This window comes from Nasonia vitripennis, chromosome 2 (assembly GCF_009193385.2).
Source record: "Nasonia vitripennis strain AsymCx chromosome 2, Nvit_psr_1.1, whole genome shotgun sequence".
In the NCBI taxonomy this organism is placed as follows: domain Eukaryota; kingdom Metazoa; phylum Arthropoda; class Insecta; order Hymenoptera; family Pteromalidae; genus Nasonia; species Nasonia vitripennis.
This window is the reverse complement of record NC_045758.1, coordinates 22,735,963-22,757,739: the sequence shown is the minus strand read 5'-3', so window position 1 is coordinate 22,757,739 and position 21,777 is coordinate 22,735,963. Positions and strand designations below refer to the sequence as shown.

Sequence of the window (21,777 nt, the reverse complement as noted above, 5' to 3'; positions counted from 1 at the left end):
CGCACGTACACCTACAACTCTTATACTGCGACGTGAGAAAAGTACACACGCAGCGACGATCGTCTTCGTCTAATGCGTCGGGCCTTAGCTTTTACTCCTAACGTTTTTTTTTGCATTATTCACGAGGCTGCTGTCAAAATTGCTGGGTAATGCAGGTATAGCGTAAACAGTCACGCGCATACATACAGCTTTATCGTGAAGGCTGTACGTGCAAGAAATAAATAGATAAACATAATTATGTAAGTGCAAAGGGCTTGGTGTTATTTTCGCGCAAAGTCGCGTATATCGTCGGAGAGCGTTGCGTCACTCAAAAGCCGTTTGATCCCTTTGCCAGACGTATACCGACTGCTTGTAGTGTTGCTGTAATTGTTTACAAAGCAGCGTAGCGCAACGCGTGTCTACAGGCTCGAGGGGCGTCTGGCTACAGCAGGGATGTCACTACTTATAGTGTAACGCTGTTCTAACGCTTGTATACTTCAAACGAAATAAGCTGCTCGAAAAGTCGAGTGTTTCCTGCTTTACGCGAAGGACTGTTGTGAACCTCCTTGTTAGGAATGAACACGCGTGTTGGGAAAAAAAGTCTGTATGCTTATATATTCCGCTCTGGCTCTTGGCTTCAAACGCAAGCTTCATCCACAACGAAGCTTATTTTATCGCTGTTCACTGCTAGAGCTTTTTGGATCTCAAGGAGTCGAAGAGATAACATAATTGCAAACCTCTGCAGCGACGGTTTTTCACCCAGCGCAGATCCTCCCCTCATCCCTCGCGAGAAGCACATCATTATACACCGAGCACAAAAAGTTTGCATTATCTTGGAGATTCGCGCTCCCGCTCTCTCTCTCTCTCGCTCTCTCTCTCTCGCTCTCTCTCTCTCTCTCTCTCTCTCTCTCTCTCTCTCTCTCTCTCTCTCTCTCGCAGACAAAAATAAAAAATCACTTTTGACACGCTCGATCCACCAGCGTCGCTACAGCGCCGAGGGGGCGGTGAGCACCGTGTCTCGTCTCCCGCTTTAAGCTCCGCAGCCCTCCAGCCTCTCGATCCCCTGCGTAAGCATGTTTTACAGCTTACCGCTAAATAAATTCCGCGCGCTCGCACCTAAATCTGCATGGTAATAGGTCCAAAGCGTCTCTCCTACGCGAATCGTTTACGAGGGGCCCTCTCCGCGCTCGCGCTACTTTATAGATATTCATGAGCCGCGCTTGCGTATATACAAGCTCGCGGGCTTGAAGTCGCAGAGTATAGGAGGGTAGAAAAAAAAAAGAAATCGATAACTCGCGCGCAACTCGCTGCGGGATCCTCGCCGTTGCATCTGTCGCGTGTGTTCTGCTCGCGAAAAGTTAGCCGTCGTCGTCGGCGGGAAACTTTGGGGGGGAATCCTCGAGGAGGCAAATGACTTTCCGAAACGTCGTCGTCGTCGTCGACGTCGTAATTCGATCGACTTTTTATGATTCAATTTTCCCAGCTCTAAAACTAATTTCGCGTCTTACCTACCGCGCGAGCCTCATAGAGTGTGTGCACACGTCTCGTGCGATATTTGCGTTGCGGTAACCATAATAAAAAAAAGGAAAATTGCCAGAGGATCCACGGCCATCAGGTAGGTACGTGATGTGGACGAAAATTTGCGTTGATTTACGGCTCGACGCGTGAGCTGAATGATTGATGGCTTTTGAAATATTCAAATTTTCATTCTGAACCGCGAGAGCGGGAAGCTCGGCATTCTCTCTCCCCCGCAAATTTCCTCCGGTTCCGTTTTGGCTTCGCTGGCGTATTGCTCCGGTTAATTCATTCAATCGTAGCTTTCGTTCCCTTCACTGTGTGTTTCCAAAATATATCACACTGCGCACATCCAGTTTATTTATACCACGCACTCTTCCGAGTTTATGCCGTAAACACATGCGCGCGCAGTGTACACCTCTGTACCGTGTCACCTCGACGACAGCCTCGCAGCGCAAAGCCCGCGGAATGGATCCAATAATTCTCGCGTCCGCGCAAATCCCCCGGCGCGCATCCCGTTTGCGTTTCATCATTTCGCGCCTGGGTTCGGGATAAAGAAGAACGCAGCGCTGATGTAAAAGTACGCCCGAGACATCCTTCTCTCTCGGAGAGAAGGGGCTTACACACTCCGATATCTCCGCGGTGTAATCCCGCGGCTGGCGTTAACTAAATCGAGCCTGTTCGGGTTATGTAAGAGCGGGAAGGGCAATTTTGAATTTCGCGCCGTAGCGCGGCGACGCATGCGCGCGCTAATGTGGGCCTCTCCCATTTACGCGGGCTCCGGCGCGCCGGAGCACGTGGAGTTCAGTTCTGACAGCTCCTCTCGAGTAGTGAGTTGACACTTTGCGCTTTTGTACTTGCGATTGCAAAAGCCTCTTTGTAAATTGCGTACGATTAGAGTCGTCATCATCGTCCTTTTCAGGACGATCGACACTCTTTATTGTATCACCGTGCGTTGAGTAGTGTGTGTGCATTTTGCGTGCGGTGTGCGGATTGTGTGAATTCTTCGAGTGTTGGGATTTCGGCCACGTGCGAGCTTCCTCGCCGTGTCGATCTCCACCCGGCGATTGCTACCTACGCGGCCGGGCTGAAAAGGACTGCCCGTGGTCCAGGATTGGTTCCCTCGAGACGTCAAGGCGTCCTGCGACCGAGGAAGGTGCATCCCACCAACGTGCGGCCAGGGCTTTACGTCGCGCCGTCCACGTCTCGTTCTGCGAATAAGGTAGGAGAGCTCTCCAGCGTGTGAAAGGTACCTCGCGGCGATAGGATTAAGTTACTTGCGTTTCTTTCTCTGTTGTTGTCTATAGTAGTCTCTCTTTTTTTTGTATAAGCGTACATTGTAATTGCGTTTCTCTCTTTTTGTTTATAATTTCCTTATCTCTAAAATAAAGCTATAGGCTTGTCCCGGCTTTTCTCTCTACTCCGTGAGAGTTTTTACGCCGAGGCAAGTCGTCTGTTTTCTCCCGCGAAATTCATTGTGTTTTGCGTTGATTTATTCACTCAAACTTCTCTCACTCATTCCACCATTTTAATTTAATATATATATATATATATATATATATATATATATATAAAATTTGAACTCATTAGCTTTTGTTCAGAGCCGAACACGAGGCGCTCGGGAATTAGCGCGAGTAAGGGTCGAAATTCAATTTGCTTCTGCGGATGCGTGCGCTCTCGTGAGAATTAAAAGTGTTGCGGGTTCCTTGCTTTAGCGTTAGCGTATAAAGGTCTAATCAAACGCTTGGTATTCGACGTGTGTTGGCCGCGTGGAACGAGATAGAAAAGTTTCATACACCGTAATGCCATTCAAGGGATAACATCGAAAAGTATACCCATAGCTTCGGTCGAGAGCCAAACAAACCCGACTTACGACCTATACAGCCGCGGCGTAATAATAATAAGAGGAAAACAAAACTATCGCGCAAGTATCGACGAGGACTCGTAAGAAGCCGCGTTTACGAGGTGAAGCGCATCATCGGGGCGAAGAAACGCGCCGCGGAAACATTCAATTCAATGAAGAGATTAGAGCGAACGATGTTTTTCATCATCCTCCTCGGCTGCCGATAATCTCGCGCTTCTGTGGATAAGAAATTAGTGTCCGACGTCGGGTCGCAATGGGATTTTCAAGTTCCGACGATGTCTTCCCGGATCCGCTTTATAACGGCTGAGCCAGTTTCTGTTCGTCTGCTTATATATCCTCGTATATAAGCCCCCTGTACGGTACGCGCGCGTACACTTATTTATTTTGTTGCGCTGAAAAGTTTTATACCTGACGCGCACATCTAGCTTCGGTACACAACACAGCGCTTTGGTAACGGAAAAAAGTCGAACGATTTATACAAGTACGTTGCCTTTTTTTATCTCCTCTTCGTCCCTCGGGCATGACCATGTGTTTTTCTCCGAAATTGCGCTTCGGGAAACATTCAATCTTCCGGGCGGTACGCGTGTTCGAAATTTCAAAAAGCATTTTCATCGCGCACGCGCTATTTACCCGGCGAAAGAAAAAATAGAGAGAAACGACAAAGCAAAACAAACGGCACGAGCTTATTCCATTTCCAGCCGGTATACAGTATACAACGGAGAAAGAGAAGAAAGCGGAAGCGTCGGAGATATACCAAGAGATTAGAAAGCAGGTGCAAGAGAGAGAGAGAGGAGCGAGTAGATCGACAGAAAAAGATGGCGTAGCTGAGGGAGGGAGAGAAAGAGAAAGAATCTCTCGCAAGAAAGAAACCGCCGACGCGGATCCAGAGCTTTTTGCCCGGCCGAGGGTTTGCCGAGAAAAGGATTACCTTTCTTATCGTGTCGCGGTCCGCGCTCATGTACACGGCGTCGACATACGTGCAGCTGCGGATTCGAGACTCTCTCTCTCTCTCTCTCTCTCTCTCTCTCTCTCTCTCTCTCTCTCTCTCTCTCTGTCTCTCCATTATTTGGGCACCGAGTCAAGCCTTGCAAGAACCCGATGCCCGGCCATTCTTCCTTGTCCGACGCCTCGTGTATATATATGTAGCTATCTGCTTGCAACTCAGTTTTTCTTTTGAATTTCGCGTTCATTTTTTTTCCCGACTTGCGCTGTATGTCTCTATGTGTTTTGCGCTCGGTGTGGATTTTCAATTTATCAACTGGGGTGGGAGGAATTCGTTGAGATGATCGTGTATACTCTCGTGTAAGCGATGCTTTTGCTTGCTCGGGAAGAACGCTTTGTCACTGGGAAGATTACAAAATAAAACCTACAAGTGTGCAGGTATCCTGCGTATCATAGCGAAAAACTGATCTATAGGTAGGTACACGGGGGCTTTATAGTATGAACAACAATTATTTCTTAGCAATGAACTTCATGAATTAAGATAATCCATTTACAATATAAGCCTTCTCGAAAAGCCCGACCGTGAATAACTCGATAAAGTTTTCCTCGGGGATCGATTCAAATTGTAGAAACACCGCTAATACCACTAACGCCGCGTTTTAGATAAACGATTGAATTGCCGCGTATCAGGAGCTGCGCAGCTCGATATCGAGCGTGCAATCGCCGTAATTGCAAATGAGTGTTCATTACGCAAGCACGCCGTAGCTATTTAATTATTCTAACTCGATTACAGCCCAATCATGTAAGTCACTTGACGTCCCAGGCAATATACTCCCCCGCCAACCAGAGCGTTCGCGTACAGTCTATTCGTCGAAATTCATTAATATATAGTCCCAAATGGCGCACTTCAACCTTTGAATTTCACTCTCCAAATCCCTCCTCGCGAAATATCGTGAAACACAGAGTAAGTCTGAGCGAAACAGTTTCGCCAAGGCGTATATACAATAAAGAATCCAGAGGCGCTCCACGCAGTATATAGTCCCTTCATAAACTGCCCTACGCGCGGGGCTCATATCCAAGCTGTCCGTTCTCATTCCGCTTTCGTCCAACAAGCTCGATCCAGTTCTCTCTCGCTTTCTCGCTCTCTTGCGTGCAGCAGGACGACCATCGACTGGCAATGCTGCTGCACTATATGCCGAGAGAGAGAGAGAGAGAGAGAGAGAGCCGGCGCACACTCGAGCTTCTCTCGAGGCTGAAGAAGAAGCTAACCTCTCTTATCCCTCTATCTCCTGAGAGTCTTCGCCGCGAGCTCCGGAAAAATACGTATATAGGAGGAGAAGCGACGCTTCTACTTTAATAGCCCTTGAAATTTCGTAGCGGCCAGAGAGCCAGCGCAGGGGTCTTCGGATTCTTGAAATTCCGGGCCAAAGCCTGGGCTTTGCAGGAGAGAGCTTTGATCCTTGCCCTCTATTTCCGCAAGCGCCGCTTTCGAGAGACGCGACGAGCTTTTGCTGCTGCTGCTGCGCTCGTCGACGGACATAAAGTCGTTTAACTTTTAACTTTCCAATTTTTTTTTTTACTTACTGCGAACGATGTCGCAGCAGCGAGTCCTTTGGCGCAGGGGACGGACTTGCAGGGGCGGATTAGTGTTGGAGGTAAATATAGTCGTCGGGATTTTTTTACCCTGGCGAGGCGGGGACGAGGATTTTTCGCGGAACGAGTCGGTGTTTGTATTGACATTGAGTCGAGCATTGGAAGAGTTTGCCCTGAAGTCTCGGGAAGACCGTTGTGAGTTTATACCTCTGAGGGATTTAAAGTTGGATGAAGCTTTACTTAGCAGACTCGAATTATGTGAAGGATTTACAGAAAACTATTTTAATTCTTCATTAAATACTCATCTTTGACTCAGATAATGAATAAAATCAGTGCTCAGTGGTAAAGCTGAGTAAATTTTAATAAATCATTAAACAAAGCCTCGTAAAAGCTCTCCTTGTCTCGGTCTTGCCATACGAGTCTCCCAAGATAAATGCGAAAAACGAAGAAGCATTAATGAGAATAGATTCTTCCTCTAGACTCGTTAACGAAAAAGTAATGAGTAAATCGTAAAACTTGTTAATCTTTTTTATTTACTCACAATGCTCCAACGATTTCGATTACCGCATTTCCGTTTTTGTCGCGACGAAACGGCAGCCGAACAAACAACAAAATCCAGTTGAGCTTAACAGGACAGGAAAAAATAAACAAGCGAGGCTGAAAATAAAGTGCCTAACGAGAACAAATACTCCTGAATGCGCAATCTGATCGAACGAGCTTTTTAACCGACGCGGATGAAATAGCAAATAACGCGACGAGCGCACACAGATACCTGCAGATCAATTCAATATGACAAATTAACTCGGGTCACACTCGTGCGCCATTGAATAATTGAATAAAACTAGCCTCTCGTCGCGCACTACGGGCACGTGACTCTAGAACGCGAGGGGTAGTTCGAGTACGTGTGTACATGTATACGCGCATACGTATGCGGCAAATGCGAGGATTCATATCATGCATATCACAGATTGCTGTACACCTGACGCTGCGACGGCGTCTACACGTGCATAGCTGAGAAAATCGATCGTTCGTCAATTTCCGTATTTTATCTTCAACGTGCTCGACTCGGAAGAGCACAGAAGAGCTTAAATAATTACGAGAACTCACCGAACAGTAAACTAGCGGAGCGAAAAAACAAACAAAGCGTTCATTATTCCCCCACTTACTTATCACAGCAGCAGCAGCATAAAAAGCCATTCCGGTCGAAAGTCCGCGTCGTGAGAGCGAGCGCGAGCACTAAATCAAAGCCAAGAGCAGACCGCAAATTTTCGCGCAATTCCATATCTTCCAGCGCGACAAAGCCAGCCGCGCAAACGAGCTCACGGTACTTCCCGTCCACTCGGTCTCTCTCTCTCTCTCTCTCTCTCTCTCTCTCTCTCTCTCTCTCTCTCTCTCACTCTAGTTATGTGTGTATAAAGCCGTATCCCAATTTCCCGTCCGTGGGTATAGCGCACAGCCGCGTGCGCGCGCGAAATAATGCATAACGACGACGCGATCCCCGCGTTTAAAGTACAGCCCGCCAATCGAGAGCAGCAGGTATACGTACACCTATACTATCGCGCGATAATGCGCGACAGAGCAGGATTAATCGACTTGGCTCGGACCCGCATGTGTGCTGCACACCGCCTCGCGTTTCTGAAACGATTTGCCTTTAATTGAGTCGACAATACACGTACCGCTGTGGACGACTTGAAACGCGCGCAGCAGAATCGTCGAGCTGTTATATCTGGTCACTTTTATCATTCGCGTCTACGCGTACACGCTCGGAGATCGCATCGTATTTTATTGATATAGGTGCTGACGTGATTACGTGATTACGTGATTTACAATACGAATTATGGTCCCGCGGGAATAATTGGCGAGTGAAATATTTGCCCGACATTGGAAATGCAAATGCTGCTGCTGCAGGCCTGAACCGCGGTAAATGCGATTATCCTCGCGCGCTCATTTAAATTAGCCGAGCATTAAAACCTGTACATCCTCTCTCTCACTTTCTAACATATATATGCACATCGGGGGGATTTTTCTCAACCGAGTATCCCGCGTATGCTGTATATTTAGCCATAATTCTGATTGCCGCTTAATAATTAATCACCCGCGGGATGAGCTCGCTAAAGGCATTAGCCGATGATGGATGTGCTACCGAATTTTACTTATATAAGCCCCGGCACGTATAACGCCGCGAGCGAGAGGGAACAAGCGAGCGAACGCGCGCGCGCGATAACTCATGCATGTTATTTGCCAAAACCTCGTGCCGGAGAGAGAGAGAGAGAGAGAGAGAGAGAGAGAGAGAGAGAGAGAGAGAGAGAGAGAGAGAGGAAAGCAGCGACCCCCGGCCTAGCGTTGTTTGAATTTTCCTCATAAAGTTATTTTACTCGAGCAAATGGACTAGTCAAATATTTGCTTGCGCCAAGGGAATGGTTAATTAAACTTTTGTCCGCAAATAGCCGAGTACAGTTTAGGGCAAATACGTTTAGAGTGGCCTACTCTCTGTTATACCGCTACCGGCCTGCGCGACTGCATTCGCTGGAATATCGTAATTGAATATGGACCTTTACGAGAGTACCGAGCATTGTGAAACCGTGGAAGCACGTTGATCCTTATCGCGTCTTCTTTTTACAGCGCAATTGCAGCGAGATGTGGATTCGGCATCTTTCAAGCATATACGAGTATAGAAAGTATAAAGAAGCAGCATATTTCCCTTCGTTAAACCACTCGGAGATCAAGCTGTCGAACGGCAAGCGAGCGACGCGTGAATGCATACTTTTAGCCTGGTATATGTGTGGGTGCAGTATGCATCTCTTTCGCAGTAGTGCACTCGGCGCACAGTCAGACACCTATTTCCATTCCCAGGGGATTTATGAATACGGCCTGGCACTGTTCCATAAATCAGTGTAAATATATTGAAAGCAGCTACAGCGCCCGCTTCCTTTTCCTCCTCTCTTCCTTCTTCTCTCGTGCGCCAGCTTTTTGTCCGAATAGAGTATACCGCGTATGGATTTGAGATCAAAGGGTGGACTGCATGCATGTGTGTGCGGGTGTTTTTTTGGTGCTGCGGTGAAGAGGATTAACGGCGTGCTTGTTCCCGTTTTGAGCTGAGTTGATTTGGAACTTTTAGAGTTATTGATGGCGTTTCCTGGGAAAAACATCGAATTTCACGGGACGAGATAAAGTAATTAGTGGACTATGATTCTAATGAAACACCCTTAATTTAATGCGTTTTATTTTTAACAATATTTCCATACAACACTCGATTGACAAATTATTTGCTATTAACGAACTTTTGCTGTTTCTGTCTGAAACATACGATGTATTTTATATTGAAACAGATTGTAGAACCAAGGATTACTGCATGACATTTTGAACATTTTCATGAAAACTGTTCATACGGTACCTCGTTGCTAAAAGCTTTGTTACATAATTTAATACGCGAGAGAAAGCTGTTAATATGGCTTATTATAAAATAAAGCGCCAAATTATAATTTACTGTGTTAATAAAACAAAGGATGTTAAGTTCAAAAGCCGAGAATATTCATTATAAATGTGCAAGCGATGAGCCAATATACAATATAATTGAAATAAATTTACGTTGTTAAATCATTTGTTAGTTCGACTTCTTGCATTCGACAGCTCCACAAAACATATGCAATCTGAAGCTTTATTTCAATCATAAATTAATCAAATTTTAAATAAACATTTCCTCAATTGAATGATCAAGGTAATTTGGCTACTCGATCCAGTTATTAAAAATGCAAAACCATATAAATATAGCTGCGAACAATCGAGAAAGAAGCGAAGGAAAATAGGCGTGTATAAGAAAATAGTAGCAAGCTCACGTGTTAACGAAACGTGCGCATGCTATGCAAAGCTGCACTGACTAACACGTATCATTATTGTTAATGCTCCGAGAGTATTCTCGCGTAATTTGCGAAGAAAGGATAAATAATTAGAACACAAATAAACTCATTAAAATAAAAACTATATTCAAATAAAAATTGCGAAGCGACTGACTCCGCCGCAGCCGCCCTCGCAGATGATCGATGCTCGACCCCACCGCTAGTCGCTGATCGTTTTACAGTCGCTGGGAAATCCCAACATTCCCTTCTCCAATGCTCATCCACACAAAAACTATGAAACAAAGCCGCTCAAAGCACTCGTCGTCGAAGCTGTCCCCGCCGCCCGCGCTAATCCGATCCGCCATAAAACCCGAGCCCAACATCCGCGCCGCACAGCTCGGCTCAAGAGCGCGGGCCCAGGCTCCAGCCGATGTTATGTTGGCCAGATGCGCGTACTCGAGATTCGGATTCGAGCCTACGTACTTTTCTTTCGAGGAAAAGCCATAAAACTCGAACCCGAAAACAGCGCGGTCTCACGTGCGCGGTACAACTCGACCTTTGTCCTGCACACTCTCCGCAACCGAAAAAATATACATAAATCGCGCGCTTGTCGTTCCCACATTTGTCCAGACCGAAGTCTGTGACACAGGAAAAACTATCCGCGAACACTGTCAACCAAATATAACCCCACGAAATCTAAAATGCCTCCTTCGTACGTTAGCTGTCCCCGAAATACAAGCGAGCCACTTCCCGACGCAGGCTACCCTTCCAGACGACGCATCTCCCTAGGGCAAACTGGCCACAGAGAAACGCTCCCAAGTTTTCATTTGTTCCGGGCCTCACCAATTAATCAGCCGTAGCCGGCTGGGGGTGAGGAAAACGGCCCCGATCGATCCCATTTAATCGTCGTGCACGCAGCCTACGCTGCCGGTTTCCAAAACCGTAGCGCTGAGATGCTCGCCTTTAGAAGTTTGTATTTCAGCTAACCTACGTCGGTAACAATTATTGAGCATATTTTTAGTAGTTGTGAAGTTTACCTAATGAATCAGTATTCTTATTATTGGCGCAAAAGAATTTCTTTCTATAATTAACGGCAGAATATGAAAAATCCTTTGAATAAATCAGTATTACTTATTTGAGCACGGCTGGTTCAATTTTCTTCAATCGCAATTCGTGATAGACAATCGAGACAACTTTGTTAAAATAAAACGTTTTAATTTCGCGGCAAACATAGTACCCAGCTTGTTTTCCCACAGAGAATCATCTAAAACTCACGATTCTAAAGCAGCAGACCAGCCGACTACGACACACACATCCCAATAAGCAGCGCCGGATTACGAGTTCGCAACTCCACTTCAGCGCCTTCTTTACGGCTCGCCGCTCACGGCCGCGCGCGACTCGTGCTCTGACTTTTCGCGGGGGTACTTAAATACTTTTCAGTTCCCGCTCGCTCTCGCCGAAGAAAACTTGTTCCGCCGCGCGACGCGAACGTGACGGAAAATGAAATCATGCTCGCAGCGCCGGCGGCCGTTGATCCCTCTTCCGCAGTTTTGTATCGTCAGGGACGAGTGTGGCCGAATTTGTCGCCCGGAAATTTCCATCACTCGTGATCGGTGAGTGCGTCACGTGCTCGGATCTCTGTAGAAGCAAATTGCTGCTGCTCCGCGGAACAGTAGCAGCGGGAGGAGTTTTTAAAAAGGGATCGTTGTTTGCTCACGGTATTGAAATACATCTTTGATTTATCTTCGTTGGTGGAGAAGTTCATTTGCGAAGTATTTATTCGTTATCTTCGCAGAGCAGATTTCGCGAAGCACTCAATTTCTTCGGAGTCTCGGATCGACTTAAATCGATCTATTTATCAGGGAAAAGTTGCAGCACAGCTCTCGCGCGCTGAGAGCCGAATAGCCCACTTTAATTGCCGACTGTTAACTTGAAACACAGAACGAGAGCCAACTTTTAATCTACCGCTTTTCCTCCCCGGAACTTTCGACTTTTATAGACTGGAACACGAATCGGTTAATGGCTCCGGAATAAGAAACAAAATTAATCTAGATTTCTCTATACTTCGTATTTCAATCCGAAAGCGAATAAAATATCGGAACGTATAAAAGAAAGCTCCCGTTCGCGAGTGCGTTAAAGCACTATGGTTTTCCGATCGAGCTACCTCGCGATCAGTATAGATTCGATCGCTTTATACCGCGGCAGTCCATTCCTTGGCAGTAGAGCTCGATAAGCGATGGCGAATAAGAAGGTAATAATAATCAGAAATATTACGAGCCACTGCCACGCGAGGCGCTCCTCCTTCTGCCAGCTGGCTTTTTCAGTCGCACTGAACTTAAGTAGATGCCAGCGAAGTCTGCCAAACGGATTTCCCAATCGCGAAAGGGGTCATCGGACGCGGAAAGAGCGCTGCGACATTTACGATAATTTTTCACGAGCCTGGACAGACCGAATGGGCTGCGCGCGCGTGGAAATCAATTCCACCAAGCTGCAACCACTTCGTCATGCATAAATCTTCCCTCGTGTGTTTGCTCGAGGGAAAATTGCATTCTGCGAATTTGTATAATGCAGGGCGCTGATTGATATCGGCGCGACGACTACGATGGAAAACTAATTGATTGGGCGCTATAGCTGCGATCTTGGCGTATGTACAATCTGGGCTTGAAATATGATCGGTTATTGCGCTGTAGGGCGCGTTCGGTTCGCGGATTTTCGTGGAATTGGACTATGGTATACAGTGCAAAAGATATAGTTGAACGTCACGCATCCATCCGATGTGTCATCGCTGCTGCTCCGTCAGTCAAGCGATACTATCGATATGGTTAGTCGCGCGTGGGGAGTTTGAAGCTCGGTATTTACGTTGTGGAAAACGACAGGCAGTATATAATATACTCCAAACTGGAATGAATCTCGCCACGCAAGCTGAACTTATAAAATTTGCCAATTTCAAAAGCGAGTATTATTTACTATGAAAAAACGACCCAGATTTCCAAATCTATTGCCCTTTATTTTCCGAACACGCATCCTATATCCGCAGAATAGAATATAACTAGCCCTATATATGTGCGTTGAAAATAGAACGGCGCTTGCCATGCGCGATCAGCCAATCCCAACAAGCGCGGATCGAATCTCATAACGGACCCGTCGAAGCCCGCGCAACATTGAATGCTCATCGATATACAGCCGCGAGCAAACACGTCCCTCCGCCCTTTCAAAGCGGCGGTTTTAACGCACGCGCGCGCGCTTGTTAAAACGTTATATACAAGGGCGAAAATTAAACGCGAACCCGCGCTGGAAAGTACGCTCGCTTCGCGTCGGTGTACGTGCGTTCGGCAGTCGTAAAGTTTTTAACGAGCTTGCACAATCCTTATGCACTTGTATACGTATAAGCACTTCTTTTCATAATTTTACTCGGCTAGAGTAGCTGCAGTTGGATAGGCGATATTTGCGATCGCTCCTAATTGAAGATCTTTTTATCGCCAGGGCTTCCCTTCTATCGAGCGCTGCAGGAGAGCGCTTTAATTGCCCTCTGTCGTTTCTCCTTCTCTTTGCTCCCGCGCCGCTACACGTATATATAGGTTCGGCGCTGAAAGCAGTTGATTAGAGATTCGAAGCTGCCTTTACATTCACTCGGACGACTTTAAATTTGTCGCTTCCTTTTCCCGCCGGTTTTTTTTCTCTTTCCGTTTTTGTTGTATGGGATAGCAGACGGCGAGTTTTATGCCCGATTTCACTCGCAGCTCTAGCTGATAAATATGTATGAGCGAGAGGAACAACAAATTTAATTTAAAAATTCACCCTCTCCGGGCCGAGTGCGCAACAGTCCCTATCCTCGAGCGACTCTGTTAAAGCGCGAGTATGGCTTACCTTTTTTACGACTGCTAAAGTCTGTCGATATAACGAACACAGCGAAATTCATCCGGAGAACGAGCCACTGGCCTGGAGTGACATTGCTAGTTACGCACGCTCGAAAAGAGAAAAAACTCGAAAAAAGAATAAAGCGAGGAAAGGTTCTCGTAAAGCCCACTTGAGATAGCATCACGCAGGCGGCAGAGCCCTCAAAGGATTAAAAAACGCGAGCTTCGCTAAGAGAAAAGCAGCTATCTCGCTCTTTGCTGCTGCCGCTGCTTCGGGGGTGTATTTGGGACAGGCTAACAACCTTTCACTTGCCGCTTCTCTCGCACTCGCAGCTTGAGCTCGATGCGATCCATCAACTTTAAAAATAGCCCGCCAGCGGAGAGTCCCATTTTCGTCACCGAGAGAGAGGGGCGCTGTTTACATCTCCATGCATTTTTTATTTCTGCGCTCTGCCCGATAGCGGTCGCTCTGCTGAAAAATTTCGCCGAGCTTTTCGATGTGGCGCGAGAGCTTCTTACGCGGGTGAACCGTTTTGATTTTGACGGGCCCGACGATCAATTAAGCTGGTGGACGCACATCGTCGGGTATTTTTTAATTAGAGCTTTACGAGCTTTTCCGTTGAAGTTTTTACGGACCAACGCGGATAAGAGAAAATCGATGCGGGCTTTATGGTTTAGTGATTAATTGAATCTTCTGCGCGGCTGATCTTTAATCAAAGATTTTTAAACCTTGATTATAGCCAAAAAGCTTTTCGGGGTCATCCATGTAAGTTTTCAAATATGGCGGAGCTACGTTCCATCCAAAGTTGGAATCACTCTCGCTGTCACTTAGTCCCAGCAAGATTAGATCTATCTTTTCCAAAATGAGCACCGGCCAATTTTGACTAACTGAACTGAGATTGAAGCTATACCCGAGCTCCGGAATTTAATGAAAATAGGAGAAGTTTGTCCTCCTATATATAGCGCAAGCTGAATAACGCGAGCGCGAGCGCACTTGCACGATTCCGAATTTCCATCACGAACACAACCCACGGCGCACGCAAACAAGCCAAAATAACAAGCGTAGATATAAAACGCGGAGTAATTATAGCGGTACGCGTTTCAAACATCCATTATACGAGAGAGGCCAGCCGAAAAAGCCCATTAGCGCATACACTCTGCGCGCGCGCGCCCGGCATATCTCAATCGAAAACTCGAGAGCGAATTTCCGGCTAAAAGTATTAAGAAACCGCACGTGTTAAGAACAATGAGGCCGCGAGCGCGCGAAGTATAAAGGCGATAAAGTAAATGGAAGAGCAGAGGAGTTGCAGCGAGCGAGAGCAGTAGGAGCAGGGCGTAAAATGGCGAAAGCGCCCCGCTCGGCCGCATTGGCGCCAACTTAAACACAAGTTCCGTCAAAGCGAGCGAATTTAATTTTACACTCTCGCCAACTCCCCGCATCGGTTCTCCATTGTAGCCGTTTGGGAATCAGCCGCGTTAATTGGCAAGACTCTTCCGCGCAGTAGTAGCAGTGCAGCGGCCCTGTAGCAGCCGACAATTCCTGACGTATATCGTCGCCGATGTAACGACGCCACAGAGGCGAAAACCAACATTTTCCCGCGGCATCCAGGGACTAGCCTGCACGGAGCCGCTACTCCGAGCTTTTGCGAGCTTCGAACTTTGAGAGATTTCATCGAGACCTACTTTCGCTGGGAATTAATAACTTTGCGTTAATTCGTCGCCGAGTGAAATGCGATACAACGATATAACACACTATCCGAAAACCGAAACGCTTTTTTCTCCACGGGTGCTTTATCATCAACGCCGCCTGGATGAAAATGGTAATGCCTCTCACGCACGAAAGTAATCGGAGGCTGCAGTAGAGGGAGAACACTGACATACACCGCGAAGAATTTCAGCGCCTAACAAGCCGTCAACTGCACGCACCGCGCCAATTCGCATACGCGCACGCACGAACGGTCAAAAGCTACGTGCTTTCCCGTCCACATATACAGCGGGGGAGAAAAAAATAGCGCGCCGAACGACCAGCAGCGAAATAGTTGTGCCCGTTTTTAGCGGGCGGCAGCGGACGCGTAATTTTCTCTCCGTCTCTGATTAATGAGTTGATTACTTCGGCGGATTCCTGTTGTTGGCGTACGCGCGTGTGCGTACCTTTCTCGAAATAGCGTGTAATTTTTTTTATTTATTTACCGTACACGCGAGATAGCGAGGATAGCCCTTCTACTTTCCTTTCCTTTCCGTTCGATCGATCGAATTCGACGCTGTCCGTTTGTTTGCACAGCAGTTCCACAATATAACGCGCGAAAAAAGCACGCGGCGTTCAATATCAGAGAATACGCGGCGAAAAATGTTATTTGAAAAGCGAATATAGGAAAATAGAGCCCGGGCGAAAGTAATTTTTCTTCGCGCCGGAGTATGCCATTTGGTACAGCTTCGCGCGCGATGCAATATTCTTGCCCGCGCATTCAGCGAAGGAATACTATACTGACAGCAATATAGCGTCGGATGCGCCGGCTCCCCGGGATAAGGCATTTAAACTGCGGAGACGTCAACTATATACGTCGGAGAGAGGCGGCGGCGACGACGCGCACAATGGCCTCGTTCCCGCGCTGCTACTGTCGTGCGCCCGCGTGTGTGTCGACTACTGGCCGGGAGAGAGAGAAAGAGTCGTCGTAATATACCTATACACACACACAGCTCTGCAGCCGACGTCCGCAAAAGTTCCGAGGACGACCGCAGCGGAAAAACGTCGCCAAAGCATTCCTGTTGCATCAAAGGCTATACGCAAAGGTATACGCTAAGCGCTGCGGGCGATGCGCTTTTTTGTGCCCGCCGGGATCTTTGCGCAGTTACAGCGAAAAAGTTCGCTGATGCGTACAGCTGGAGCTTTTTAACGCTGGATTCGCAATGTTCGCGTAGCATCGAGTAGAGGCAGTCCGCGTTTGGTCGGACCGTCAGGGAAGCTCCGATTTGTCGAGGAATAGAATTTCAGGGGATAAATATTATTGTTGGATCCGTGAGAGACGTGTGCGAGAGGCATCGATTAATCAGCGAGATACTCACGTCGCGCCGTCTGGAGAAGTAGAAATCACTCGTTGGCTCCCCCCTCGTTCCCGGGGGAGAGTTAACGATAGACGAGATGCGATTGTCGGCTGAGTTTCGTGATAAATACGCAGGGAGAGAGTCGTGAGGCTATCTTTTCCAGATCCTATACTCAGTCGGTAGCGATAATCCCCTGACTAACTTTTACTCGTTCCCTCGCAAATCGACTCAATTCTCCACGTTTTACGCAGAGTATTTAGAACAAAAAAACAAACACTTGGTTCAGCAAGTAAAAAATAAACAAATAAACACGCAGACCACAGGAAAGCACATCGCCTCCGCAATTCCTAATCCGTCCCTCTGGCTCCGTCTCCCCTCATTTTATTAAATCTATTTTTCACACACAGCGAGAAACACGCACACGAGCGAGCACTCCCTCATTCTCGCTCTCCCCAGCGCAGCCTCTCCTTTCGAGCAGGTCGCATAACTCCAGCGAACGACGACAATATGTTGGCCGCGTGCTTAATTCCCTTTTCGAGGCACGCCCTCTCTTTCTAGGTATAAATAAACCGACAAAGCAGTGTAGGTAGAGTCGCGCGCCAGCTCTTTTGATTCTTGCCGCCATTGCTTTTCAGTCGCGGCCGAAGAAATAAACAAGCGCGGGGTCGGCGCTGCGCGGATTGCGATAATCGCTGCTTTTCAGCTGTGCGCGGCGAGGACGGAAAATCGCCGTGATATTAGCGCCGCTTTGAAAACGACGGCGAGTTTTGAACGAGTGGCTAGCCAATAATAGACGCCGTGTGCAGTGAGAGAACGACATTGAAATGTATGTAAATTCGCTCGCCTGAATCCGATCGATCTTCCGGCGAACGCGTGAAAAACGACGAATCACGCTTGAAAAAAATCGCAAGGCTGTCCGAGCATAGTCACCTCCACGGCAAGCGGTATTAGTATAGACAAGCCGAGCCACTTGTTCGAGAGATTCGAGTATCTCCTCGTAATAAATTTCATCCACTCGGCTGCGAAGGCGTGAATCTCCCCTTTCCTTCATTGTGTACACACTCTCCCCCCTCCTCGCCCTCCTCCTCCGGCTCATAATACGCGCCGCTCCCTCCCTCTCTCTCTCTCTCTCTCTCTCTCCTCTCTTCCTTATCCTCGAATTCCCCGGCGCGCGTATAAATCATCGGCAAAATCGGCACACTTTCCAGTACCCGCGTAAAGCAGCGGCTCGAGAGAGAGAGAGAATATGAAGAATTTCGTATCGGAACTTTACTCCGGGCAATAAATAAGAGGAGAGGCAGCCTCGTATTTTACGCTCGGGATACTCCCTCCTGCTTCGGTGTAGCTTTCATCTTTGCGTGTACCGTATAGCTGCAGAGTGCACAACACGGCCTGGGAACGCGCGATCAGCGGGCTTGCGGTAATAAAAATATGAAAATCCAGCGGGACCCGCGCCCGCGCGAGCGGAAGCTGAATCTAATTTCCTCATACTTGTATATTTTTTACGAGACGGCGCGCAAGATTGCTCGCGCCTCGGAAATTCGCGCGTTTAAACGCTCGAGAAAAATTTCATATTTCACCACGAGAGCAGCGTTGTGTAATATGGCGTAGAAATATTTAAAAAAAGCAACTCACCGCCAGGAGCGACCCTACTGAGCGGCGCAGCCGGCGCCGGTGGCACCGATCCCGCGATGCTGTAGAGGGTCTGTCCGCTGCCATACCTGATCGCACCTCCGCCCCCGCAGTGGTAGGGAGTCGTGGGGGTGGTAAGATCCTCGGAATTGCGGGCGATGACCGAGATCTCGTCGAGCTCATGGCCGCTGTCGTAGTGGAAGAGGCGCGTGGCGCTAGTGCTCGCGGCGGCGCCTCCTCCGCCGTCGCCGCCGCCGCCACCGTGTGAGTCCGATCTACCCGAGCCGCTTCTGCCATGGCCGTGGCCTCCGCCTCCGCCGCCACCACCTCCTCCGCTACGGCCACGAAGCGACTGCACCAGCCGCTTGGCGCCGGAAGACATTCCACGCAGGTGATCCAGCCTTGCCTGCTTCTGCTGCTTCTGCTGTACGGGGGTGGATCGAGATCGTTTATTTACATGTCAATTTTTTTATAATCTTTGCGATGTAAATTGGAGACAGTTTTGCGAGAGGCCATCGTTGGCTTTGAAAGTGTATCGTTTTGACGGGGGAATATCGACTCTGAAAGCTGCGCTTCGAATACTCGGAGTAACTTCCATTTTGGGGTTTCACGAGAGTCGTATTTTTCAAAATATTTGTTATTTCTCGCACCAACAACTCTGCTTCGGTCTCGCGACGCGGAAACATCGACCGTTTCGCGAGTATCGCGCGGGAGCTTTCAACAAGTTGTTAATTTAAAAAATACGCAACGATCGACTATACAGCGAAAAAAAAAACAATCGCTCCCTCGCATTACGTCAGCAGAGCCCGGGTACAGCACTCAAGATCCGAGGCAGCATATTCTCGCCCTCGCGAGATATTACCACGCGATCCGTCTTCCCGCAGCATCACAAAGGCGCCGCGGCTGCAATGCGTGCGCCCTCGTACGAATTTCATAAACCCGCCGCAAACAATCCCCGCGTACGTGCGCGTCTCGAGCTTTTATCGCGCCGGAGTTATATACAATGGTATAGCTGTGTGTTTACCTCTCGCGATCCACCTTCACCGTCTCGCCCCGAGTCGGCCTGCAGTCTCAGTCGTCCTGTCCGCTGACCGCCGGTCACCGATTACTACAGCCTCTCATCGCGGCGTCCGTTTCCTGCTAATGGTGTCCTCGTCGTTGTCCTCGTCGGCGGAGCACTGGATACCCGAGAGCCACCACTGGGCTGTAGCTTGCTGACTTGTCTAGTGCAGGGCTAGCTCGGAGTAGGCTCTCCTGCGTCTCCTCGAGCTTGCTACGCTGGAGCGGCTCTCAGTCTGCATGACTCCGTCCGTCCGCTGGTCTACCCCGAGCGAAGACACAGCCGGACGTTCGTCGCCTTCATCCTCGTGGCTTGAGCGCGACAGTCGAGCTCACCACCTGGACATCTCGAACTCTTTCGGGTGCAGGACGGCCCGCGCGTACAGCCGGCCGCGAGCAGCAACAAGTGTTCCCGCTGTCTTGACCGCAAGCGATCCCCTCCTCTCCGCCTCCTCGGCGACGGGGCAGTTTCCTTTTCGGCGCTGTTGCAGCGTTCGAAATTTAACGCCCGGTTTATTCAGCGGCCTGCGAACAGAAGAACAGACGAGGCTGGCGTTGAAAAGCTTTAACGCTGGATTTGCATGCGATTACCGAGTTTGTGGTTAAATACGAGTTGCAACTTAGATTAGCCGGTTAGCTTTTTGGTCGATGAAAAACTAATAATAAAGCTCATCTGTGAAGTATAATTATGGTAAGTCATTTAGCGCATTTCTGCATAGACTTTTCATAAATTCTAAACGCGCATGACTGATTCCCTCTATCCTATTCCATCTTTCTAATTGTAAGTATGCTAGTTTGTAAGGACTTACTCGAGGTGCGCGCACGGTACAACTTTTGAAGCGACGTGCTCCAGAAATTTTACAAAGTACAGCCAACTCCCAAGAAAACCGCGTCAGCTCAGCCTCGCAAGTAGTTCAAAACAACGCAGTCTATACGCTATGCAAAGACGGATCCCAATTCTCCTTTCGATTCCGTGAATCCCCTTCAAGCTCAGAGAAGGCGCGAACGGCAAGAAAGCTCGACTGCAGCGGCGCAAAGATAGAAAGTCGCGAATAATTTATCGCACCTATCGACGCTCGTTCGCTCGATCGCACAACAGAGGCGGGTGTGCGTAATTGAAATTTTCCCCCCTTTCCCTCGCCTTGTTTTTTCGCTTTTCCATTTTCGCCCTCGCGAGAGATCGTGCGTATACCTTTCGCGCGCGAGCGGGCTATCCAACAATTCGCTCGAGTGTATTTTTTATGAGCGACGGGAGGGAATAAGAGCTGAAAATAATACGTCAAGCCAAGCGAACGCGACAGCTCAATATCCAGCGAGCTTTATTCAGCTTCGACTCCCACGCGCCGGCGCGGATGCGCCGTCTCTCTTCCCTTTCGAGTTCGTCGACAGCAGTAGAAGCGGCGCTGCTGCTGCAGGCACGTGTGTGTGTGTTACTCGCGGCGCCGCGGAAAAGCAGTTCTCTTGCATTCGACCGCGGCGTTTCCTGCTCTCGAGCTTTTTTCCACTTCCTCGGGGGCTTTCCAATCTTGAGAAAGTTCCGCGCCAAGCGAACGCTGTGTGTATAGCTTCATTTGGCATTGTAAGCCAGCGAAAAGTGGGTAACGAAACACTTGTCTGTACGGGAATTTACTTTTGGGAAGTGAATTTTTTTGCCCAGAGAAAGTATGAACAGAGTTCACGATAAATACAAGATATTTTGAAACGGAAAATTGAAATAACCGTAATAATAAGATGATTTTTTATAGAATATCTCGGTTAAAAAAACATCAGCCGAACGTCGCATTTGATATTGTACGGGTGAAAAATTAAACGAAGCATAAAGAATATTCGCATTGCATTTAAATGTAGCTTTATGCAAAGTGCTGAATAATGAAGAGAATACGGTTTTGAAACCGAGAATAATTGAATAATATTGGTAATTAATACAGCGTATACAAGAACGTGTACACATTGTTTTCACGGGAAATACAGGCGCATGATAATCAACCGCAAATTAATATCCCCCCGTGCAGAACTAAATATAACCCAGTCTGTTACTCTGAATCTGTCACACAGCGAATATAACGGTAGAGTATCATTAAAGAATTCACGTTTCAAACGATGGATGAAAAGAGTGTTAACAAACACAGAGCGCGTCAAAAGTACAAGTACTGGGTATCGAATCATGGGGGGCAGGTGCACGCGCGAGCAATATCCACCCCTCTCTCGATCGACGCGCAAAGTGGCACACTGATATAATAGATTCTGAATTGGAGCTTCGCAACCGAGAGAGAGAACTGGAGATGTACAATCGAAAAAAATGCGCCTTCTTCCTATTTTCAAATTCACGCTCGTCCGGTATACGAGGACTGAAAACTTTATTCGACAAATCGGCTCTCGCGCTATGTATATATCAGCCGGGGCTGGTCGAGGTTGTACATTATTTGCGGAATCGCGGCGTGTATACGTATATTAAGTC

At 48.0% G+C, this 21,777-nt stretch overlaps 1 protein-coding gene across 9 annotated transcripts in view; it reads right to left on the bottom strand.

Moving 5' to 3' along the window:
* Positions 1-21,777, bottom strand: part of LOC100119807 (cyclic nucleotide-gated cation channel alpha-3) — a 174,161-nt gene that overhangs the window by 102,609 nt on the left and 49,775 nt on the right. For 8 of the 9 annotated variants that reach the window (XM_031925070.1, XM_032596441.1, XM_016982984.3 and 5 more), the window contains exons 2-3: positions 19,285-19,844; positions 18,264-18,684 (exon numbers count right to left, since the gene is read on the bottom strand). In XM_031925070.1, the coding sequence (XP_031780930.1) occupies positions 18,264-18,642 (379 nt within the window). In that variant the 5' untranslated portion in view covers positions 18,643-18,684; positions 19,285-19,844. The remainder of the gene's footprint in view (positions 1-18,263; positions 18,685-19,284; positions 19,845-21,777) is intronic. The other variant, XM_016982980.3, reaches the window with a different exon arrangement.